Below are 24,887 nucleotides of genomic sequence, written 5' to 3'. Positions count from 1 at the left end.
GCAGCAGCGGCAATGGCCGCAGGAGCGGGCCCCAGACCGGGACAAATGCATGGGTGGGGGCCAAACCGGGCTGTGACCGGGAGGGGGCCCCAAAAGCGGGATTTTCCCGGCGGCAACCGGGATATGGCATCCCTAGTCACAAGTCATATGCTCTCAGCCTCAGAGGAAGCAATGGCAAACCCCCTTTGAACAAATCTTGTCAAGAAAACCCCATGATAGGTTTGCTTTAGAGTCATTATAAGTTGTAAATGATGTAAATGATCTGAAGGCATATAACAAGACATTGATATATGTTGTCTTGAACTATTTGTCACCTTTGTTTGAGGACTGAGGACCCTGGATACAATTGGAGTAAATGGAAAATAATTGCTTCTATATTACAATGGATAAAGAAAATTGTGACGTGCTCATACTGGAAAGCTGGAGAAACAAACATTCACCATCCATCATTCAATTGTCAGATATTATAGTTTTATTCATACACAAATGTGAATTCTGCAGAGGTTTATGCACTCCTTTTTTGAGACCTATCACCTGCTTATATTAACATTTATGTCTGAGCCATGACCATATAATGTAAAGCTTCCTTTCCTATAATTTTTCCCATCCTACTTTCCCATATATATATATATATATATATATATATATATATATATATATTTGTATGACCAAAAAATAGAATATGGCTAAACTAGAAAAAAAAATCCCATTTTTCATGAGACTGAAAGAAAACACAGCAAAACTCATATTCGTTATATTTTTGTGAACGGGGGAATCCTTTTTTGTGGTTGGCTAATTGTAATTTAAATCATTTGAAAATATGTTTGAGATTAAAAATGTCAATGGCCAAATATCATTTTTCACATCTTTCACATAATTATTTGAATTACGCAAAAGAAGTTATGTGAAAAAAATTACTTTAAAAATGTTATGTCCAAATTGGATGTCCGTGTGGATTTTTAGTAACAGGGCCCATCATATCCCATCTTACAAGCCTTTTCTTGACAACCACAAGAATGAATAGTTCTGATGTAAACTTTTTCATTAATGTAAGAAATAGGTTTGTGCTATTAAGTATAATCAACCAAGAACCAGAACTATGGTGAGAAGCCAAGGACATAATTAAGGAAGAATGCAGAAACTTTCCAGAAAGAAAGAGAGGAAACAATGGGTAACAGACCAAACATTCCAAGCAGTACAGAAAAGAAGGGAAGAAAAACAAAAGGAAGAAAGGAACGAAACCAGACCCGTGAATGCAACTGTATGATGGTTAGTGTGAAAGGATAAGGGAACTATTACAAGGGCAAGAACCAAGGGCCGGGGTGCTCTATGAGGTCAAAAAGAAATACAAAAACATTGGATGCGATACACATATAAAATTATATAAAAGAAATGAAAAAATGAATGATGAATGGAATGAAGAACCATGTGAAGATGAACTGCAAACACTAAAAAGTGAAGTGGAAGCTGCAATAAGAGAAACTGGAAAAAATAGATCACCAGAAACAGATGGTATTCCAAGTGAACTGCTACAGTTCACACAGACAAAATCATCTCTAGTGGAAATATTTCCAACAAATATGGAAAAAATGATGTCTAATTGAAACAATCAATATACATCCCTAGCCACAAAAAAGGAGACACAAAAGACTGTAGCAACTACAAGACCATAGCATTAATTTCCAATACAAACAAAATTATGCTAAAAATTCTGCAGCATAGACTCCAATCAAATACGCAGAGAGAATCCCAGAGGTGCAAGCAGGGTTCAGGAAACGAAAAGGCACTAAGGACCACATTGCAATGATACGATGGATAAAAACACCATACTACTAGCAGAAAACATTGGAGACTTGGAACAATTATTAAGGAAAGTGAAAGAAGAAAGTGCAAAGGCAGTCTTAGGGCGGAACATAATGAAAATAAAGGCCATGGAGGAACTATATAAATTCAGCTTAAACTACGAGAAAATCAAAATAGTCAGAATGCCTTACCTTACCATCAAACATTGGACAGAATGGAGACGGCAATAAAAAAATCAGAAGACTAGGGAAGGGCAGCTATGAAAAATCAGAATGGGAAGGGCAGCTATGGAAAAAAAAAGACAAAATCCTAAAGTGTAAAGATATACAAATGTGCAAGCCATTATATTTCCCATCTCCCTGTGCAGATGTGAGAGCTGAAGAAACTAGACAACAAGAAAATCAATTCATTTGAAATGAGGTGCTGAGGATACTGTGGATAGCCAAAAAGGCAAACAAGTGAGTCCTTGAACAGATCAAACTTGAGCTCTCTCTAGAAGCCAAGATGATCAAATTGAGCCTGTCATACATTGGTGACATCATGAAAAGACATGGCTCATTAGAAAAGACAATAATGCTAGGAATGGTAGAGGGTAGTAGAAAGAGAGGAAGACCACACGCTAGATGGATAGATTCAATCAGGGAAGGCACAGGCCTGAATCTACAGCACCTTATCAGAGCAGTGGAGGGCAGAGGGTCTTGGAGATGTCTCATTCACAGGGTTGCCATGGGCTGGTGTTGACTTGAAGGCAGTAAACAACAAAAAAGCAAATCTGTTTCAAGTGGAAAAAGAAATCTGCACAGAGATTGTTCTAATGCTATGCTTGTGGAGGAATATTTTCCATCTTTTAAAAGTGTATTCTACCTTTTTAATTTTATAGCTTGTTATAATTTTTTTTTAAATAATAAGAAAAGGAGAGATTTCCTAGGGCTAATATGGAAACAACCCTGGGATTATGATAGATCAGATACTGCAGATAATGCTTTGTAGCTTTAAGCTTCCATTTACTTTTGACTGAACTTTTACTCCCTCTCTGAGCCCACACATCTACTGTTGTTCAGGTTGTTACCTTGTTCAGGTAAATCTCTGTGGCTGCTGTACTTTAGACCAGCTTTTTAATAAAGTCAATACAATTTGAATTTCACCCACTGATTATATATAATTGCCTATGCTGTTTTTTACACAGAATAACTGAGGAACTAAACAAGCGAAGATAATTATATCAACAACAACAAAAAAAAGATTTGCCTCTGAATTAGAAACATTATTTCATGTTTTAAATAATGCACATTAATATTATTAATGTGCAAAGCTTTCTTATGCTTTCCTAAAGAAATAAATTAAATCAAGAAGAATATCTCTCATATTTCAGGTGCATCCAGATGTATTAAGGAGACCAGAAAGTCCCAGATTTTGATTTTGATCTTTCTAATTTTATTCTGGAGATCCATAAATGTTTGTTTATCCCATAATACTTCCTGTCAGCTCCCAGTACAATCAGATATGTTTTTGTACTAGCTCCTCAGGTAGGTTTATTTTACCCCAATATTAAATCAGAAAGAAATGAACCAAAATCTTGGACATTTCCAACAGTCTGGTCACACTCTGAAAAGTCCCAGATTTTGTTCCTGTTGGCTCGCATTTTATATTGGGTTAAAATAAACAGAGCTTATTATAAAAAATCCCTGCTTGTATTGAGTCTGACAGAAAATATTCTGTGTATGAATATCCAAAACAAAATCTGGGGCTTTTTGACTTTTGAATTAGTCTGGATGGTCAGTTCCACTGAAACCAAATTTTGGTCATCAGACTCGGAAAAGCCACCTTTTTTTTTTTTTTTGGCATTACAACTATAATTTTGTTATCACACTTGCAAACATTTTCTTTTTTGGACTACAACTTGAATTCCCCTGGGAGATTCTGGGAGCTGTAATCCAAATATAACTTTTCCATGACAGATAAAATGAGATATTGATTTATTTAGCACTCAAGTATTCATACCAAAGACCAGACCGTGTGTGTGTGTGTGTGTGTGTGTGTGTGTGTGTGTGTGTATGTATATGTCAAAATCACCTACTGTTTTAAAAGCTTGGAGAAATGTATGATTATCTCTGTCAAAACACTGTGAATATGCTGACTTAAAAAACAAACAAACCAGCACTGCCATGTAAACCCATATTTTAGAGATACTTAGACTCAGTATTTTTTGCCAACAGACTGCAAGAGCTTTTACTGACCAGAACTCCCCTCCTCTAAAACAAACAAAACAAAACAAAACAAAAACCACCATAATGCCTTTATTTGAACAATTTAAATTTACAAATTGTTGACAAAATGTTTCCTCAGGCTACATATTAAACACACATCTACACACACAGTCAGGCAGGGAGGGGAAAAGATGCTGATTAAGGGCATTGATGCTCCATCTGCAATTTATGAAATGTCTCAAGATAATGATTTGAGAAGTTCTCTGTAGTCTGATTAAAGATGCAGTCCTCTGTAAAAAATAGTGGTATTTACTTATGAGTAAACAGACATAGACTTGTGTTGTAGATAAGATCTTGACTGCAACAAAGCACTCTCATTGTCCCAACATATTATTGTCCCAACTACCATCACTTTCCACCAGCAGGATGGACATTGTAGGCCAACACTTCTGGAATGTGCCAGGATGGGGAAGGCTGGCATAGGATGAAGCTCTTTCTTCTGTCTCATATTGGTCATGCACTCAGCTGTTAAGTATTTAAACATGCCACAGCGATCTAGCATTGATGATCTCCACTGCATTACATAAGTGTGTGGAAACAAATTAATCAATAAAGGGAAAAATAGTATTAGTGTTTTCCCTAGGAGTCAAATCTGTATCACAACTTCCATGCAATAACAGAGTTTTGAAGGTAAAAGGTGAAGACAGGCTTCCTATTCCCAGCATTGCAGATCAACTGTGGGCCACTTTACATGTTGTTTTGTTGTGAGGGGGGCCCTATGGGGATTGAAACCAATTGGACTGGACTGTGTGTGCTAATGCTACACACAGGCAGTACATCTGTGTTTAGCTGGCAGGGCTGGACAAGTAGACCTGCCATTAGGCAGAATGAAACATTTGTCTTGAATGGATAATAAGGCTGGATTGAGCTGCTGGAGGAGCATACCACATATCTGCTCCTGTACTCCCTAAATTAGCCTGGTGCCTTCATTTGTAGTACAGTTATTCAGAATTGCATAAAATTAGCAAGCCAGACAAGTCAGCTTTTGTATATCAGATGGAAGTATTTTGCTTCAGGCAGCAAAATGTCTTGGGCTGGCCCTATTGAATGGACTGAGCCCCATCTATTTTCCACAGCCAAATTGGCCCTGTTTTGACATTATGTTGAACTAGGTGGCCTACCTGAGATGACAGAAGGATTATATATCTACTAACAAAATTACAGTACCATACACAGAACTATGTCCCTATTTGTATACACAAATATATACACAAAGAACGACTAATCTGTTCATGTACCAAATTATCATAAATTAATGCTCATGTGGTATGGGAAAAGATGAGAAATGCTAAATATATTTATAAGAAGTTATGTTCAAAGATATTGTTTACCGTATGTGTTTTTACAATGGCCTTTTTTTAAAAAAAAATCTGATAGAAATTACTTGAGTGGCTGTGTTAAGATTAATTGATGGAGAATTGGTTTCTCCCATACATTTGCTTTATCTGTATGTTTCTGGTTCTTTCTCAGGTTTCCATCCAATTACAAATGTTTTGAATATGAATACTGGAGTTCTGTTAATAGGAATAGAAAAATCTGTCAAGGTTGGGGATTTACCAAGAAAATCCAAGCAATGTAGCATTCACAGTAGACCATAATTTCTGCCTTGGGAACGTCTGAAGATACGACAGTTTCACAGATTGTTTTCTCTAACTACTATATATGTTGCAAAAACAATGACTGATGCAGTTACTTAGAAACTGTCAGTCAGAGGCGAAGGTACCAATTTTCTGCAATTATGAGCATGTACAATTCCATGCAGAACCCAGAATCTGGAACAATATTTGTATTCTTCACAAAATCAGCTTTCACTTTTAAAAAAAAGGTGTTCAGCAACGCTCAGTCTACATTCAGCCCCCTTTTAATTTAGTGCCTGGGAGTTAAAATCTATTCTTAAATATGTCATCAAAGAAAATGGGTCTTTAAAATGCTTAGCCTTGCCTGGATTGTGCCAAAGTCTTCAAGTTTTCTCGACTGAAGAGAAACAATGAAAAACACATAGACTGTACAGGCCAGGCTCCAGTAAAGAAAGGCTTGATGTAGGTCAGCCTTTCCTACCCGTACACTCTGGTTGGGCAATAACCATGGATGATGGGGACTGTAGTCCAACACATCTGGAAAATGCCAGGCTTAGGAAGGATATCTAGATTAAATATATAAGTTTTGCAGTGTGTAGATATCATTACTCTAGGCATTGGATTTATTTCTTTTCACTCTGTGTAGCACACATCAGTGCATGATAGATCACCTTCAGAATCTATTCCTGCCAAAAGACCATCTTTCTTCATTAGAACACCATTCTCACATTGAGCAGCTTATGTTGGCTAGTTCTTTGTCCCTTACACTTTCTTATATCATCCTACCTACCTGCCCTCTCCTTTCTGTCATTTAGCCACCTCTCTGTTCCTTTTACAATGTATTTCCCCCAAAATACAGGGGGGAGGGGAAGGAATACTTTTGTAAAATAATGATTGATTTATTAATGCAAATATATTGTCATTTTTGCACCAGTTAATGTTTTTGGTGTATACTCAAGTGCTACATTTAGTTTTCTGTTGGTTGAGGTTATGGCTATTTGTATTGTGTGTGTGTGTGTGTGTGTGTGTTTGTGTGTGTGTGTTTACTGTGTGCCTTCAAGTCATTTCCAGTTTATGGCGACACTATGGTGAACCTATTATGAGGTTTTCATGGCAAGATTTCTTCAGAGGTGGTTTACCATTGCCTTACCCTGAGGCTGAGAGAGTGTGAGCTACCCAGTGGGTTTCATGTCTTAGCTGGGAATCAAACCCTGGTCTCCAGAGTTGTAGTCTAACATTCAAACCACTACACTGGCTCTCATAGATAGATAGATAGATAGATAGATAGATAGATAGATATTTTATTTGCTTATTGATATTAATAAATGTTATTAATTGCTCTGGGTTCTATGTGAAGTTGATTTGTTGATACACCGATTAATTTAATTATAAACTGAAGAGATAAATTATTTCTAGCAATTACAGTCATGATGCCACTGTGATAACTGAATTTTATAAAGCATAGTCCAAATGGGCTTTCAAGATGCATTTTTCAAGAATTTTATAAAGCATAGTCCAAATGGGCTTTCAAGATGCATTTTTCAAGCACTAGTATTTCATACCATAACTTAAACATTTTTTTTTAAAAAGGAGTTGCACTTAAACAACTCGCTTGTTAAATGGATTGGGGTAAAGGTGGGTTACCAGCAATTCAAAGATGTGTGTGTATGTGAAATATTACACCGGGTGTGCTCAGTGCCTTAGGCACTAAAATAAATCTTTTGATCCAGGCTCCAAATTGCATTCCTCAGAGCAGGATTTGTATTGCAAGAGGCTCAGAATATGGGCAGACTCTTGTCATAATGACCTCAGGTATTTGCCTTACTTTAGGTTGCTTGAGAGAATTCCTTTTACCTCTTGAAAACACCATCCACAGTGTGGTCCGGAAAGCAAACAGTCTTCACAGCTCCCTGCATTCCCTGGGTCACAATTTCCTGAATTTCAGATCAAGAAAATACAATAGATTAGTGCATGGTTTAATTATTCCAGGTACAAGTTGTTCTTCTGGGTAATGTTCTGACTTCCTAGAAGAGTGCCATTCAGTGTAGTCAGTTTCATCCATTTATTAAAATGTTTATGAATATGGAAACAGTGATAAAAAGTGCCACGAAAATAAGCAATCACTATTAAACAATACCTTTAAGAGAAATTAATTTCCAGCTTTCCCCAAAGCATTAATTGAGATAAAGTAAGAATCTATTGAAATCTTTGTACTAATGATTAACTTTGTTCCATGGATTAATTCATTTCAATGAAACCATGTAGTCAACTCCCTGCTATGGGCATTAAAACAAAATAAAGCACAAAACTTTCTCCCTTTCAGGGTATTTATTCTGTAACTGAAATACTGTAGGCCCTTGTTATCTGCTGGGGTTTGGTTCCAGGGCCCGCATGGATACCAAAATCTGTGGATGCTCAAGTCCTATTATATATAATAGAATCATAAAATTATGTCCCTTATATAAAATGGAAAAGTCAAGGTTTGTCATTTGGAATTTATATTTCTTTTAACATTTCCAAGCCATGGATGCTTCATCCATCAGTAAAGAATCCTTGGATACAGAAGCAGAATGTATCACAAGTAAAACTATATGGCAGAAATTCTCATACTATTTATTTAGAAAGGTAAAAAGTCTGTAAGTCTTTGTTCTATACTCATCCTAGAAACATCCACAGGAGTAAAGTGATCTGCACTCAAATATAAACACACACATGGCCATCAGGTAGAAAGGTGCAGCTGCATATGTTTATTTAAAAAATTGAAGTTAAGTGCAGAGCATCATTATTTTTAAAATATAACTCAGTATCTGAGAGCCTTACCTTGTACATTCTTACTTCTTTGAAGAAATAGGAAAAGGAGGAAAAACAATTCAATCCCCATTCGCTTTCAGTTGTGGCTGCACATGCAAAACATATCAAAAATTATGTCCAGTGTAAAGAGATCAGTATTGACACTTTCAGAAGTCCCAGATACTTCCCATAAACATTTTAGGGTTTCAGCCCACAAACGTTTTAGATGAAACCTCCTAAGTTAACAGAATGAATGCCAATTAAACAAAAAAAGTACACCTTGATAGGTATACCTGGACAGCGAGCTGTGAACAGAGCGGCTAGCATGGTTATGGAATGTAATACTGTTCTTTATCTTACTTCCTTGTTTTCCTTATAAGGAAGACAGGTATACAGTCAGAAGTAGGTGGGGGAATTCATACAGGTACGTGCTGGAGTTTGTTTTATTTTAAACTACAGAGTCACTTCTACAGAGCTCCAAAAGGTTCATACCAGCTACACATAAACTCCAGAACAGAATGCCTTTTAAATATATATAGGAGTCTGACATCTTTTTAAAAATATGGGTCTGATTTTTTTACAAAAATCTTGTTCAATACACTTGCTGAATATCAGATTTGATACCTGGAGTGGTATATAAATCCCATCTTTCCCAACATTCTTTTTGAGTATAAAGTTGTAAAATAAATCCTGAAAAAGAAAGAAAACAGCAGTCAGCTTTGAGTGAATGAATAATTTTGGTGGTTTGAGTATTGGGCTACAATTCTGGAAAGCAGGGTTTGATTCCTAGCTTGGCCATAAAACTCTCTGGGTGACTTTTGGCAAGTTACATGATCTCAGACTCAGGGCAAGGCAATGGCAAATCTCCTTTAAATAAATCTTGCTAAGAAAACCACATGATAGGTTTGCCTTAGGGTCACCATAAGTCAGAAAGGGCTTGAAGGTACACAACACATACAAAAGAAAGAGCACCCCAATAGCAAAATGGTTAAAAAAGGAAAATCATCATGTGTCACAATTAAATGTTAGTTCATTATAATATATTGTAAGTAGAACCACAAAAGTGATGATGCCAGAAAGCAGCCCCATCAGCCTGAGGACCACTGTCCCTTAGTGTGATCCTCTGCTGTTGCAGAGATGTGGGTGGGTGCAAGCATACACATCTTACTGGCTTCCTCTCAATTTCACTGGTTTCCTCTAGGGTGGAAAAGACTGCCCCATCCTCCAATTAGTCTTTATGCTACTTAAGTGCACCAATAATTTGAGAGATCAAACAGAAGAAAGGAACTCCTATTCCACAGTATGTGCAGGTATGTATATGTAAAGAGGTACATATACATGTATGCTAGAGATGCATGAAGGAAGAATGAACATGGATTGAACTGGGACATTGGTTGTGTGAATGCTCCTTGTAATGTTCAAGGCCTACTGGCAGAGGCTGATGGGGATTTGATTCCTCAGAGATAATGATCTGCCAGTATGGTGTTATTTAGAAAAATCTCTTTATTTAAGAACCAGATTTTGGTCTGCTCTTAAATTGTCTAACTCCTTCACTAGAACTTTACAAATGCTTGAATGTATGCACTGGTGACAGGTGCTTCTTGTGAGTGGATGGGGAAGCTCTGATGAAAATGGAAACAGGATAGGTTCTTACAATTACATATCACCACAGATCATGCATTCTACAGTGTTTTGTCCTATGGAATCTTAATATCTGGGTTCATAATCCATACAGTATCATAGATGTGGTTTGTAGTTTATATTGTATCATCATTAGCCTGGCATCATGATCCATTTTGAAGAATCTATTTCATTATTAGAAAGAATAAGTGGCTTGGAGTTATCCTTAAACAAGAGATTCTCTAGATGTTGGCAGGACCAGTGTGGCGCAATGGTTTGGGTGTTGGACTAGGACAGTGTGAGACCAGGGTTCAAATCCTGGCTGAGCCATGGAAACCCACTGGGTGACCTTGGACAAGTTACAGTTTCTCAAAGGATGGCAATGGCAAACCTTCTCTGAAGAAACTTGCCAAGAAAACCCTATGTTAGGTTTGCCTTAGAATCACCATAAGATGGAAGTGACTTGAAGGCACACAACAACAACAACAACAACAACAACAACAACAACAAGCAGGGTTTAGAGGGATCTATCGATTATTCATATTTTAATTTCTGTTTCAATGATAAAGTGTTACCCCTATGTCTACCCAACTACCAAGTCACCATCTCTGTCAAATAACCCATTTGGGTATTTTTTTTTCCCATTGGTCAATCCAGAGGCAGACAGGAAAACATGGACCAATCTAGAAATTTCCCTGCTTCAAGACAGATCAGTTTGTTAGAGCATTACAAAAAGCAAACACCCTCTCAGACACATAGCTTTGGCAATACTCAGTCAGCTAGACATAGTCTCCTTTAACTAAACTTTCACAGACTACTTCCTCAGTCTATTTCCTCAGATGCATGGAAGTAGACTAAGTCCATGAAAGCTTAGGCTGCAACTTTTTTCCTCCCAGTTAATCTCTTTTCCCTCCTAAAATTAATTTTATTGAAGCTAAAGTTCATACAATGAATTTTATACAATACTTTCTACATTCTATTACAGCTTATCTGAATATCTTTTATGTTCAGTTAATTTCAAAGGTGCTAACTACAATATCCCTTTGCATACTGATATTTCAGGCTAAGAAGCTTATTGCACACATTATTTTCCCCATTATGGGAATGGGAAGGGGATGCTCGGGGACGCATGCAACCGAGAAAAAATGGATTTTATCGCACAGCAAATCATTCTCAAAATGGCCCCGTTCTGTTCCCCGGCACCAAGCCGTCCTCATTCAGTGCTGAGGCATGTCATTTTGGTCGGCCAGAAGACTTCCGACCAGAAAATTTGATGTGCCTCAGCACTGAATGCTGAGGGGGGGAGGGGAATGGGGCCAAAATAATGTGTGCGATAAACTTGTAACACTGCTGTGCCTTTGAATTCTACTCCTTTAAATAGCAAAGAACCTCACTGATGTCTCCTTTTGTCCCATAATCAAGCTAATTGGTCCCTTTGTTCTCCCTTGTGCTGAGTCCAGTTCTAGAACTACTGATTCTTTTAAGCACTTTGGACTGAAGGCCGCAACCATTCTTGAGTTTGAGTAATGACTGATTCATCTTGTGATTTATGATTCTGAGTAACCCCTGACTTGGGTTCCAAAGTAGTAGTCAAGGTAATGGAGGATCATTTTGCGTACTGTTTCAAGTGTGACTGGAAGTGTGGTGGAGTCTCCTTCTTTAAACAGAAGCTGGATGGCCATCTGTCAGGGGTGCTTTGATTGTGTGTTCCTGCATGGCAGAAGGCTGGACTGGATGGACCTTGGGGTCTCTTCCAACTCTGATTCTAAGTACAGGAAAGATCTGATCCAGCCCTAATCACTGACCAAATACACTTGTTTGACCTTTGCCATCCATGGGGACAGTCTATTTGAATGGGTTTGTGTAACATTCTATATGGATGGGGCAGAATAATTTAGTTCAGTGGTTGTCAATCTTTGGTCCTCCAGATGTTTTGGATGTCAGGTCCCAGAATTGCTTGAACATTGGCTGAACTCACTAAGACTGCTGGGAGTTGACCTCCCGAAGAACCAGATGACCAGAGTTTAGAGAATCACTGATGAACTACGTTGCTTACTTATCTAGAACTTGACGAGTTTGGTTTACTCTTGTAGGGTTGAAGGTGATAAAAATAAAACCATGTGTAGGCATGTAATGCATATGACTGGATCAGACCTTCTAATTATCTTCTGAAAGTGGATTTACAGGATGCCTGTGGCATGTATCATTATGGAAGTATGTTGAACAAGCCCCCCCCCCCCCCCACATACACTTTCTGTTCTGAAAATAACAGAAGCCCAGATAGATGAATGTGAGTGAGGTGCCTTTTTGCTCAGGCTTGCTCTCTCTTGTTTATGCACTAAGGGTGCAGTGCTTTTCTACTTACCCTACCCTTGGTTGCTGCCCTCTAGCACCAAACCCTTCTAGTCTGGCAGGTGCTCCTTGTAAGCAGGAAAGAACTGTTTGAGTTCACACACGGGTAATGGCACTTTCATTTGCCAGGACATCTCCAATTAATTTTCTACAGCTGATAAAACTTTATTCCTCCTGACATTTCAGCTAAATTGCTAATTATAAGTATCACTCGGGGGCAACATTTGCATAGTTGCTGGAAATATGTGGCATACTGTTTGCAAAATGGATTCAATCAATCTTGTAATCCAACCCACAGAGAGGAGTGGCAGTTCCTAGCAAAGGAGTGTCTCACCGTCTTTGATTTTTCACACTTTTAAAAAAGGCTTTCCATAAACCCCACAGCATGTGCTGTCTCTGTTTCTCTTTTTCCCCCACAGCTCTCTGTGTGTCTGTTGCTAGGCTATGGGAGAGAATATGTACTCTTCTAGATGCCAAAGGGGCCATTCAGACTACGAAAAAACTGGTTTTTAAACCGATTCTTGCATGTGAAGTTCATATTCACTCCAAATCTCACACAAGCGAATCCGAGGCTTGCACACCCGTTCCGTGGTAAATGGCCCCTAGCGCGGTGTTTTTGAAATCGGCGCAAATACCGTTTCTTTTGGAAAACCCTGGGTTCTGGGAATGAGAACTTGGCACTGATCATGATCGAGGCAAATTGAGGGAGGGATTTAGGTCAAGATGCAAGAGAACAAAACTTAGACAAACTACCTTTATGAACAACGACCCCCAGAATTCCCCAGTCGTCATTGCCACTCCATGCTCCATCAATCTGGCAACTTGTCCCATTACATCACCATCCGGAGACTTTGAAAGCTGTGTTGTGAGGACAATATTGCTAATAATGCTAAAACAATTAACAGTTTTATCAGGAGAGCGCAGTGTGCATTATATGTTGCATGTCATTATATATTAGGCTAACATGGCTAAGTCTTGGCATTCTATATGTCCTTGTTCTTCTGTTTTTCACATGCATGTCTTTGGCTGCTGCACCCTTCTCCAAAAAGAACATAGAGCTACAAGCATTGATGGTACTCAAATAGTTATATGGTCAGCTGTAGAGATGACATGATCCCCTCCAACACAATATGGCCCAGAGCAGTTCATCATAGAGAGATGAGGGGTGGCAGTGGCAATGCACAGGATCATCTGTTCGAGGAGAAGTTCTTTAATTATTTCATTATCCATTGTTTGGTAGCACCCTTGTAGTTGCTTCACAGTGCAAAATTTCTTCCTCTGTATAACGTAAGGCGGTCAAGGCAAAACTTGTTGTGTGCCTTCAAGTCATTGCTGATTTATTGCAACCCTAAGGTCATGGGGTTTTCTTGGCAAGCTTTGTTCAGAGGAAGTTTGCCATTGCTTTCCCCCTGAGACTGAGAGCATGTGGTTTGTCCAAGGTTGCCCAGTGAGTTTCATGGCTGAGCCGGGAGCTTGGTCTCCCAGTGTCCTAGTCCAGCATTCAAACCACTATGCCATGCCAGCTCTCCAAGCCAAACATTACTTTGCTTCAAAAGAAACAAAATTGGAAGCGACATCTAGTAATTATAGCTCTTACATTTATTGTGTGGCAATACCCTGAAGCAGTGATTTTCTTTACTAGGGACCCCCTTCAAATATTGCTGTAGACCCTCAAGACTTAACTCAAGATTTAAAACCCTAAAGGACATCAAATATTGTACTTACTATATACCTTGACTTGGATGGCTGGGGTTGCCTTTTGCTCCACGTGCGCACCAGATGCAGGAGAAAGAAACAAGGAGGGCACACGAGCCCCCTGGGGAACATGACAGTGGTGGCAGTGCTTGGCAGAAAAGAGAGGAAGGGGGCTTCTCTCACCACCACTTGTCCAGGCCACCCTCACAGGCTTCTTCCTTCCATTGCCCCTGTGTTTCCATGTGCACCCCCGATGGGGGAGAAAGAGGCAAGAAAGGCAAGCAGGCTGAGAAAGAAGTAAGGAGGGCAAGCAGGCCTCCCTTGGGTTCCAGAGACATCACAGTCCCCCAGGGGTCCGTGGACCACAGGTTAAAAACCAGTGCCCTAAAGACACATGATCCCATCCGATGTCGGCAGCTAAGCAGGGTCAGTCATTGGAGACAAACAATAAATACCAGGTGCTGTAGGTTATATTTCAGAAGAAGAAACTGGCAAAATTGCCTCTGAATATTCCTTCTCTAAGAAAACCCTACAAAATTCATGGGACTTGAATACATACATGTATACGAAAATGAGACAACAAATGCTCATGTACATGTACATACCCCTTTTAAATTTATCCATGAATGAATCCAAGAACAAGCCTTTAAACTTTCTGAATCACACCCTTCCAAAAATATCTGCATATCCATCTGTTCCTTCACCCAGCTGACATCTGAAACAAGATCCCTGCTATTTCGGCTCATACATCCCCAAGTCATTTATTATTTATTTAGTTAACAATATTTTGTGCCACTTTTCATTTTTATATTATATCTGCTTCCTCAAAGTGGTTTGCAACAAAAAATATTATGACAAGCTCCAGCTAGCTATGCAATGTAATTTGCTTTTACTTTTTCATTTCCTGTTTATTCTCCCAAACCAGGGGCATTGACTCACCTAACAGTGGTCAGAGCTGGTCCCCTCAGATGATCTGGACGTATCGTCTGGACTTATCTGATTTTATAGAGTGAGCAGAGATGAGTCAGTCACATAACTCAATGGATCAGTAGAAAGGGAAAGTCCTTTTGGCTCCAATTTTTGCCCTTGTAGACATACCTTCTTAGTGTGATACACCTATTTAGCACTCATTCATCCATGCATAAATCATTGAATGTACAGTATTTATACACCATAGTCACTTTACAACAGTATCACATATAAACATTGAGTGACATCCACCTGTGCAGTGGGACTTTCCCCTCCCCTTGTTTTCCTTGAAGACATCTCCAGAAGGTCCAAACCCACTAGGGAAGATTTGGAGGGCAGACAAGGATTGTGAGGTGAAGGGTGAACCAAGTCCTTCTGTTCTGCTGACAGAAGCCGTTCCTTCACTTGAATATGGTAAAATGGATGCAACCTTATTTATTAAAGTGAATATCCTACCTTTGCCCCATCTTACAGAAAACATATACAGTCTGCCCCCTGTATCCATGGATTCTGCATTCATGGATTCAACCACCCATGGCTTGAAAATAAATAATAATCCAAAAAGCAAACCTTGATTTTGCCATTTTTATATACACCATTTTATAATGCCATTGTATATCATGGGACTGGAGAATCCACAGATTTTGGTATTCATGGAGGGTACTGGAACCAAATCCTAGCAGATACCAAGGGTCCACAGTAACTGCTCTGTTGAAATCACTTTGTTGGCTAGCCATTCATTACCAGGCACAATTCAAAGTACTGGTTATGGCCTATAAGTCCTATACAGCTTAGTCTCAGACTATTTGAAAGAGTGTATCTCCTAGTACGTTGGATAGATTCTTGGAGGGCTTTCTCTTTGTCCTATCACCCTCCCTGGCACGTTTAGTGAAGACACAGGAGAGTCTTCTCAGTGGCTGCATCCAGACTGTGGAATTTCCTCCCATGGGAAGCTAGACTGGCACCCCTCTCACTCCTCTTTGCCTTCCTGCATGTGAAAACTTTTCCATTTACCCAGGCCTTTGAGTGTTAACTGTCTTTTGCAGAAAACCTTTCAACTGGAGTGTGCGGTACTTTATCATTATTACTATATCTTAACAGCCTTCTAAAATTGTTTCAAATTACTGTTTTTCATATGATTCATTGTTTTTTAAACTTTTGTATCTATTATTTGAACTGTAGTGTTTTACCTCATATTGTGGGCTGCCATATTAAGAGAAATAGATAGATAGATAGATAGATAGATAGATAGATAGATAGAATTAAAATTTCAAGGTGGTGCCATGTTTCCTTCCTGTCTTCATTTTATTTTCACAATGCCCCTGTGAAGTAGGTTAAGCTGGCCAAAGAATACTCAGTAGACCTGATGGTTGATTGTTATACATGGTGACACATAGGAAAAGAAACCAAACTATTTTGAATTTTAGACTTCAATGCCAAGAAGTCTGAGTGAGCATAGCATAGTAGGGAGTTTCCCAAACAGTTTCTTTGTTTCCTCAGGTGATATGAGCTGAAACTCAACCATGCAGCTGTGACTGGCAAAGATTAAAAAGGTTTCAAGTACCATCTTACAATAGATATTACCTGCAGAATGCTTCCTAAATGTGTGACAGCAGGCTGCAAATGATTTCAAAGCTCTCCATAGAAAGAACTCTTAATTGTAAAGAATTCCAAACTGCATTAAAAAAAAACACCCTACACATTCAATGCAGAAACACATTTCATCTCATTTTGGATTGGACCTGAGTTTCCCTTGTGCAGATCTCTCATGTTCTACCTCAAGATATGCATATTCTGCAGAGTTTGGGACTCCAATGTCAAAAATAGTTCTTTCTCCCCCATTCCCTATTTTTAGTCAACATTCATCTCAGAGAAGACTCCAGAAAATCGAATATGCTTACTTGCTTCTTTGTGGCATTTTAGTTTCTCCTAAAAAAGATATTATCCTGTTATGATTTTTGGAGAATGTAGCATGAATGTTCATGGTGCAGTCTATGAGTGATGCATTACAGACTGCCAAAATAAAGCTGCTTCGGGTCTCTTTGGAGGTATGCTATTTAAATGATGCATGGGTCCTAAGAGTCCGGAGGTCACACCAAAGCCACACTCCATTCCTAAGCACCGGAGTGCAGCTTTTGGTGCAGCTTCCGGATTCTTAGGATGCATACATCATTTAAATAGCATACCTCCAAAGAGACCCGAAGCAGCTTTATTTTGGCAGTCTGTAACAGGCAGCAGGGATAATAATAATAATAATAATAATAATAATAATAATAATAATTTTTATTTTTACCCCGCCTTTCCAATTGCATGATCAAGGCGGCTTACAGAAAGAACAATAAGAATACAAAGGTCAAAAGCATCATAAAAATACAAATAAAAGCCGGGGGGGGGATGCTTGGGGTCCGGACCCACCCCCTTCCATTAGAAAAATGAATGGTGTGTGCTGCTGCGCCACTGCACCCAAGCCCCATTATAATGGTGGCACTTAGTCTGGACCCCCCCCCTTCCTAAAATCCTGGCTACGTCCCTGCAGGCAGTAGTTTAATCACTAGATGGCACTGGAGTTAGATGTATCTGGATGTAGTCATGAACTTCCTGGTTCTTTTTTTTTGTTCTTTTTCTTTTTTTAAAAAAAAAAACACCAAGACAATAAAGTTATTATCTAACATCCTCACTACTGAGTCCTCTAAGCCTTTGTGACACAAAGCAGACACCAAAGTGTTAGTGAAATCAGTCATTGCAAAAATATACCCACAGAGCATACATTTATTGCAAAAAAACACTATTTTCTTATACCCATTTTTCCATGCAAAAAACCCTGTATCTCAATAGAAGAGTTTCTGTAATGCTGAAGAAAGCTGTACCAATATTTCATTTTGTCTGTGTTGCCAGTATACCTGAATATGGCTCCAATACAGTACATTTGTATTACATTGGTAAGTGAAGCAGTTTGGCCATTGAGAGTGAATATGCCATGTGAATACACCCTATTCCACAGCATTTTAGGGGATATAAATATCATGAGAGCCAGTGTGGTGTAGCGGTTTGACTAGGACACTTGGAGATCGAATCCTTTGCTCAGCCATTGAAACTCATTGGTTGACCTTGGGTGAGTCACACTCTCTCAGCCTCAGAGGAAAGCAAAGGCAACCCTCCTCTGAATATATCTTGCAAAGAAAAACCTATGCGGGGTTCGCCTTAGGATTGGTGTAGGTCAGAAACAACTTGGAGACATACCACAGCACCACCAGCAGCAACAATATTCTACAAAGCCCGTTCCCCATAAAAATAAGTTCTCATAGGTGGAACAAAAAGGTTTTTTCTTGCTTGCAGAAAGATAGTAAGGAGGTTGTCAGTCTAGCCTCTCTGGGCAAGGAGTTCCAGAGCCTGGGAGCAGCTCCTGGGAAGTCCTTCTCTTGTGTCCATACCAAGTATAGTTATGAGGGTGGTGGGACTGAGAGGAGGTCTTCCCCAGAAGATTTCATAACATGGGTAGGTTTGTATGGAAGTACAAGCAATTTGTACTCAATTAACTCACTTGTGGCAGAGAATAGGACTTACACAAAGAAAAGTAATCTGCTTGCAGATGCTTTTAGTTTGTGTGTTTTTCTTCATCAATAACTTTTGCCACCTAAACCACATTCTGATGTCACTTGTCCACATGTGCCCTGGAGCTAGTCTGCATGTAAGTGTATTATGTGAATTGCTGTGGATTTTCTCACATTTGCATCAATGGTTAATTATCTTCACTTTCCTGTGCAAATGCGCACTTGTTCTCCTTCCCTTTGCCAAAAATGTGCAACCATGCAAATCCATATGACTTCATGCGAAGCAGATGAACATCCACACCTTCAATAATATGTCATAACCATTGCAATAACCACTGCAGCTCATGCCAACCTAAAGCTCATACAGGTCTTCTGCATTCCTTGGGAGAAGCTGGGCAGTAAGGAGAGACCCCAGTCCACTTCATCAGCTGAAATTCTTTGCAGACTCCAACATCTAATAAAGGGGACTGGAGTACACAAATGCTTTGTCAAGAAATTTCTTTTTCTCAAAGGTGTTACAGAATTATTTTATGTTTAAAAAGTAGCTAGTTATAATTCCAAGGACAAAAAAGCAGATATGATTCTATCTGCAAATTTTAAAAAGCAACTACGGTATTTACTTTTCTCTTTCTGAAAAGTAAATACAGTATAATAGTTGGCTTATCTACTTAAAATAACCCATCTGAATGGTATGAGCTGTATAAAACACAGTTGTTGTTCTGTGACTTCAATTTGTTTCTAACTTATGGAAACTTATCACTGGGTTTTCTTGGCATGTTTCTTCAGAGGAGGGTTGTTGTTGCCATCCTCTGAAGCTGAAAGTGTGTAACTTGCCAGAGGCCACCCAGTGGGTTTCCACCATGGCCAAGTGGGGATTCAATTTGTGTCCTAGTCCAATGCTCAAGCCTCTAGACCATGCTACCATTTATCTTGTCACCAAAAACAAAGCACGAGGAAGCAATCCCTGGTCCAATGTAAGCCAACACACACTATATCATCAGAAGGAGAGTGAGGCCTGCCAGCTCCATCAGTCCTGGCCTAAAGTAAGTGGATAAGCCCTCCCTTGCCATCTATATCATCAGAGGGAGAGTGAAGCCTGCCAGCTCCATCGGGCCTGGCCTGAATTAAGAAGCAGAGCCCTCCATCCAGTCCATCTGCCTTGGTCCAGGCCTCAGAGGGAGAGAAGAACTGCTGGACCTGATCCCCTTCCCCACCACCATTCCCTTCTCCTTTTGTGTCATGTCTTTTTAGATTGTAAGCCTGAGGGCAGAGAACCGTCTAATTAAAAATAATAATTGTAAGCCACTCTGATAGCCTTTAGGGCTGAAGGGTGGCATATAAGTACTCTAATAATAATAATAATAATAATAATAATAATAATAATAATAATAATAATAATAATATATTCCTCTTTGGTCATTTAATGGGGGCATAACTTTGTTATTAAAAAAAGTAACCCATTACTTTTGCACAAAAGCATGATGTTATCCCTCTCTAAGTGATGACTGCAATAAATACCATCAGCACTGAGGAGAAGGAATTAATGAAAGTTAAATCACTATTGGCAAAGGTTGGAGGGTTGTTTAAGGGAGAAAGCATGTTTGAGAATGGTTTTCATTTGTGTGTGCTTTATGAAATACCCACAATATGATGGCTTCAAAGTCAGATGTGTATGAACCTGTACTGGCTTTGGGAGGTAAATGTCTCTAGATTCTTTAGCTAGGGGGCAGACTTCTTAAGTCCTCAGGGACTTAAATCCCCTGAGCCCTTAACGTTAGTGAAGGAAAGCACAAGGTCTTTAGTCCCCCTTCAAGGATGAATCAGGAGCCCAGGCTCCTACCCCAGGGAGAGATGATCTAAAGGGTGAACTGGTTTTCATTAGAAGGATCAATGCTTAGGACATGAAAGCTAACTTCATCCAGATCAATAGATATTATTTCAAAGAAAATATGTTTAGTAGGGCAGCATTAATATGAAGTATAACACAATATTTCAGATATCAAACATGTGGGTCTAAGCTGCTGCCTCCAAAGGTATCCCCCCTTTTGTGACCTCCTTTTGTAAATTTTTCAGGTTCCACCACAGTACAGATGAAGACAAAGACATGCTTTGTAATATTCCACTTCTCAGAGATGGCTCAAAACATTTTCTGCCTGAGGCAAAGGACAAGATTTCTCCCTCCTCTACTCTATATGTACAAGGTTGAATTATCAATGGAGCAGCTGGAGAAAATGCTCCAAGACCACTAGTGGATGGGGTCCCTCTGCTACTTCAGGTGCTGTGCATGTATGTGTGCTCATATGTGCACAGAGGCTTCTTGTGCATTGTAATGAAGTCACTAAATCAGAAGCTGACTAAGACTGGGAAAGGCAGCTGTGAAAGAACTAGACAAGCTCCTAAAGAACAAAAACATAAGACTGAATACTAAAGGAAGGATAGTCCAAGCCATTGTATTTCCCATCACCACATATGGATGTGAGACTTGGACAATGAAGCAGGCTGACAGAATGAGAATCAACTCATTTCATATGTGGTGCTAGAGAAGAGTGCTGAGGATACCATGGACAGTCAAAAAGACAAAGAAACGGATCCTTGATCAGATCAGGCCTGATCTCTCCCTTGATGACCAAACTGATACTGTCACACTTTGGACACATCATGAGAAGTCATGACCAATTAGAAAACTCAATAATGCTAGGAAAGGTGGAATGTAGTAGAAAGAGAGGAAGACTGTAAACTAGATGGATAGACTGAATCAAGGAAGCCACAGTCCTGGGCCTGCAGGACATGAGCAGAGTGATTAAGGACAGTGTTAGCACTGGAGAGATTCCTCTTCTTTTGATATCAGAGTTGCAATAAAATACAGGTTAAATGGTTCTTCTATGACCCTGCTGTGGATGCTATTACTAAAATTCCTCCATCACACGTAGGCTGGCACTAGGAGTTGCTTGAGCTTTATTTTCCCGGACACTCTAGAGGGGGTGAGAAATGCCAACAATGGGCGGATGCCAAAGAATCAACGACTCAGGTAGCTCTGCTCACTAAATCCTTCTTGCCTTAGAAATGTGCGCCCATCACTCACATTCACACCACAATGTTACCACTTCAGAAAACCAACTTCAAAGTGATCCAAACCCATTTCAAAGAAGGCAATACATTTGGTCCTTTTCAATATCTTGAATTTTGCCGCAGGGTTGAAATTCATTGTAAATATCTGTGCCCTTCCTTTGTTTCTTTGGCTTAGTCTAGTAATAGGCAGACATGCTGCCAGTTTTACTCAGCTAGCTCCTTTTCGCTCACCAATTTCCATTTGCCTCAGGAGCGACTGAATTGCTCTTTCATCTTTGGACCTGTAACAAGAGGAGCAACTATCTATTCAGGTGTAGTACAGCGCACTGGCACCATATGCAGGTGTGCTATATGCGGCTTTGAACTGACATGTACGGCAGGCCCCATAGGGCAAAATGGCGGGTGTGCCACAGGTTTTCTTCATACATGGGGACGGAACAGATCCCCCACATATAGGAAGGGTCCACTGTATCTCCATTAGTCTGGCCTACCCTGTTCCAACATAACACCTTTGGATTTCTTAGTCCTTGTGAGGGCATGGTTGTGTGATTTTGTATGATTATTGGTTCCTCCTTTCAAAATAAAACTCATTACTTGTTTAGAACCCTGCCTCTGGAATTCTCTGTGTCTCTAGACTTGGTATAAACAGGGATTGGTCCCAAGGCTATGTAACCTGGCCAGTAGACATCTCTACATTTGAGCTAATTTTTATTCCCCCATATCTCGATGGTTACAGCAGGGAGGTTTGGAGGTGTCCCATTCACTGAGTCACCATGAGTCCCCACTGGCTTGGAAGGTTGAGGGATGGGGGATGCTCACACATGCCCTATCTTTGGGCTGTAGCACAAAGCAGGTCCTCCAGACAAAATGTGTGAACAGGTGGGATGGGTGATAGTGTATTTACTGCAGGGCCCTAAGCACCATACTCTTGTGAGAACCTCCTATTTTTTTCTAACTGCAAGAAAGAGAAAAGGTCAGACAGATAGACACAGAGAAAGGGAGAAAAACGGGGGAAAAGAAAAACTGTAGACCAGGGGAAAATTAAATTAAATTAAGAAAAATAAAATGAATCAAGAGACGGACAGGAGAGAAAGATAAGAAAACAGAAAAATATTGTCTTACTTTGGAGCAGTTGATGATAGATATTCCTTGTATAACTGAGGGGCTCCAAAGAAAGAAAGGAAGGCAGAAAATGGGACCATAAACACTAAGTCAGGATGGCTGGAAACCGCCATGCTGGGAACTCAGAGCTTTTACAGCTGAAGCACTGAACCACAGCTGGATGATCAGGGGATAACAAAAAAGTTTGCTATTTTAAAGAATGGTTTGATCAATTGCTGTGCTGACAGAAAGTGCTGCCATCTTCTGTTGACAGGAAGGTTTGGCAGGCCAACAGTAGTACTGTGCTTTTTCAAAAATATTATTTAGGAATTTAGAGGCATGACCACAGCAGTATAATATCCAACTATTCTGCATAACTAGGAGTTCAGCCCAGCCATTATGAACCCCCCCCCCACACACACACATAATTTAGTCTTTCACAGTTATGACTAAACTGACTTGCTGGATGCCAGAATGAGGAATTCAGTTCTAAAGAATGGTATCAGTTGTCACAACTATAGTTGTCACTACTGCAGCAAGGTAACACATTTTATTGCTTGTAGCCTTATGCCCTTACATGCTTCACTCCAGTTCCACTACAGATTAATAATCAACAAACTGTAATGTACATTTTCAGCATTCATAAAATCTATAGTACTTACTAATCTCCAAATCTACCATATTTATCTCAATGTAGTCAACTCACCCTACTTAAACATAGTTAAAATCTTGAGCAATATTCACTATATGATACCTCTTCCTTGTCAGCCAGTTTACACTACCCTCAGTCATCACATTGAGATATATTTTATATACTCAGATTTATATACTCAGTTGAACAATGAAGTGATGGTGTAATTGTTTCATGACTCTAGCTTACAACATCAACAGCATTTACTACATCACTGTTTACCGCAATATGGGCAAGAATCAGACATGGATAGATGGGGGACCTGTCATTCAATGTGACTGGGGTTATAGCGACTTGGAGGTCTGGATGACTGTATCCATCCTTCAAGTTACCCAGGGTTTTTACAGTTAACACAGTGTTACTATTGAAAGCCACTACAGTTGTATCTGTGGTGTGTGTGTAAACTAGTTGGCACAGAGATTTTATAAAACTGAATTTGCTTTCATGCAGACTGCCTCTTATGTATTTTTGTTCCATATTCAGAATCTGAAAGACAATAGAAGAATTCTTCTATTATATGTATATTAGCTGTTCAATTATGTGATATCAGCAGATACAACAGGACCCAGCTTTTCAGAGACAAAAACATCTGTTACTGTTCAAGGTTTTCAGATATTTCCGGGTAGATTATACTTTATAATATAATCCTCTTCCTGATATTGTAAACTATATTTTTATACTCTGGTAGACATATTTATTAACAACAAGTTCAAGACTGTATCTAGTTACAAGAGTTTCAATCCTATGCTGAGAGAAAAGTGGGATATAAGAGAGAGAGAGAAGCTTTATAATTTAGTGCTAGTTCTAAGAAATACTCAAGAAAGTCATCACCAGTCAGGGTAGACAAGAGTGGGATGGACAAACTAATGGTCTAGACATGGCGCCAGTCAATCAGTGGCCAGTGGGAATGGTGGGATGCCATGTTTTGCAGCTGGAAGAGAAGAAGAGCCAAAAGAAGAGCTATTGCCTTTGCAAATATCCAGCAAGCTACGGTCAGATTATGCCCAGGATTCCCCTAAGGTATTGGATACTTCCTTCCACAGCAGTACCTAAAAATATGTACTCTGTTGTAATAGGAGGTAATAGCATCATGTATCACCAACAGGATGATGGCAATTGTTACTTCTTTTTCAAGCCTTAGAGCCATGATGATGAACCTATGGCATGTGTGCCAGAAATGGCACATGATGCCATGTCCCCTGACATGTGGTGGGGAGAGGAGGAGAAAGAGGTGTACGTCTGTTCCTCCTCCTTCCTGACCCTCCCCAGCTTCTGCGAAGTCAGCTGAAGGCTGTGAACAGCATGGGAGGATGAGGTAGAGGTGCACACCTGTTCCTCTCCTTCCCAACCCTCCCTGGCCTCCTGTGTCCTCTCTGGAGACAGCTGAAGGTTGAGCACGGCA

General features: G+C 39.6%; 1 protein-coding gene across 3 annotated transcripts in view; it reads right to left on the bottom strand.

Moving 5' to 3' along the window:
• The window catches only part of ITGB6 (integrin subunit beta 6), a 98,557-nt gene that overhangs the window by 47,870 nt on the left and 25,800 nt on the right, over positions 1–24,887 (bottom strand). The window contains exons 2-5 of one of the 3 annotated variants that reach the window (XM_042446877.1): positions 15,044–15,100; positions 9,062–9,127; positions 8,468–8,544; positions 7,502–7,581 (exon numbers count right to left, since the gene is read on the bottom strand). In XM_042446877.1, the coding sequence (XP_042302811.1) occupies positions 7,502–7,581; positions 8,468–8,528 (141 nt within the window). In that variant the 5' untranslated portion in view covers positions 8,529–8,544; positions 9,062–9,127; positions 15,044–15,100. Of the gene's footprint in view, positions 1–7,501; positions 7,582–8,467; positions 8,545–8,716; positions 8,762–9,061; positions 9,128–15,043; positions 15,101–24,887 lie in introns of those variants that run through there. The other 2 variants (XM_042446878.1, XM_042446879.1) reach the window with 2 other exon arrangements.

The sequence above is a fragment of the Sceloporus undulatus genome, chromosome 1, assembly GCF_019175285.1.
Source record: "Sceloporus undulatus isolate JIND9_A2432 ecotype Alabama chromosome 1, SceUnd_v1.1, whole genome shotgun sequence".
In the NCBI taxonomy this organism is placed as follows: domain Eukaryota; kingdom Metazoa; phylum Chordata; class Lepidosauria; order Squamata; family Phrynosomatidae; genus Sceloporus; species Sceloporus undulatus.
Note: the sequence above shows the minus strand (reverse complement) of the source record. Positions and strands in the feature narration are given on the sequence as shown.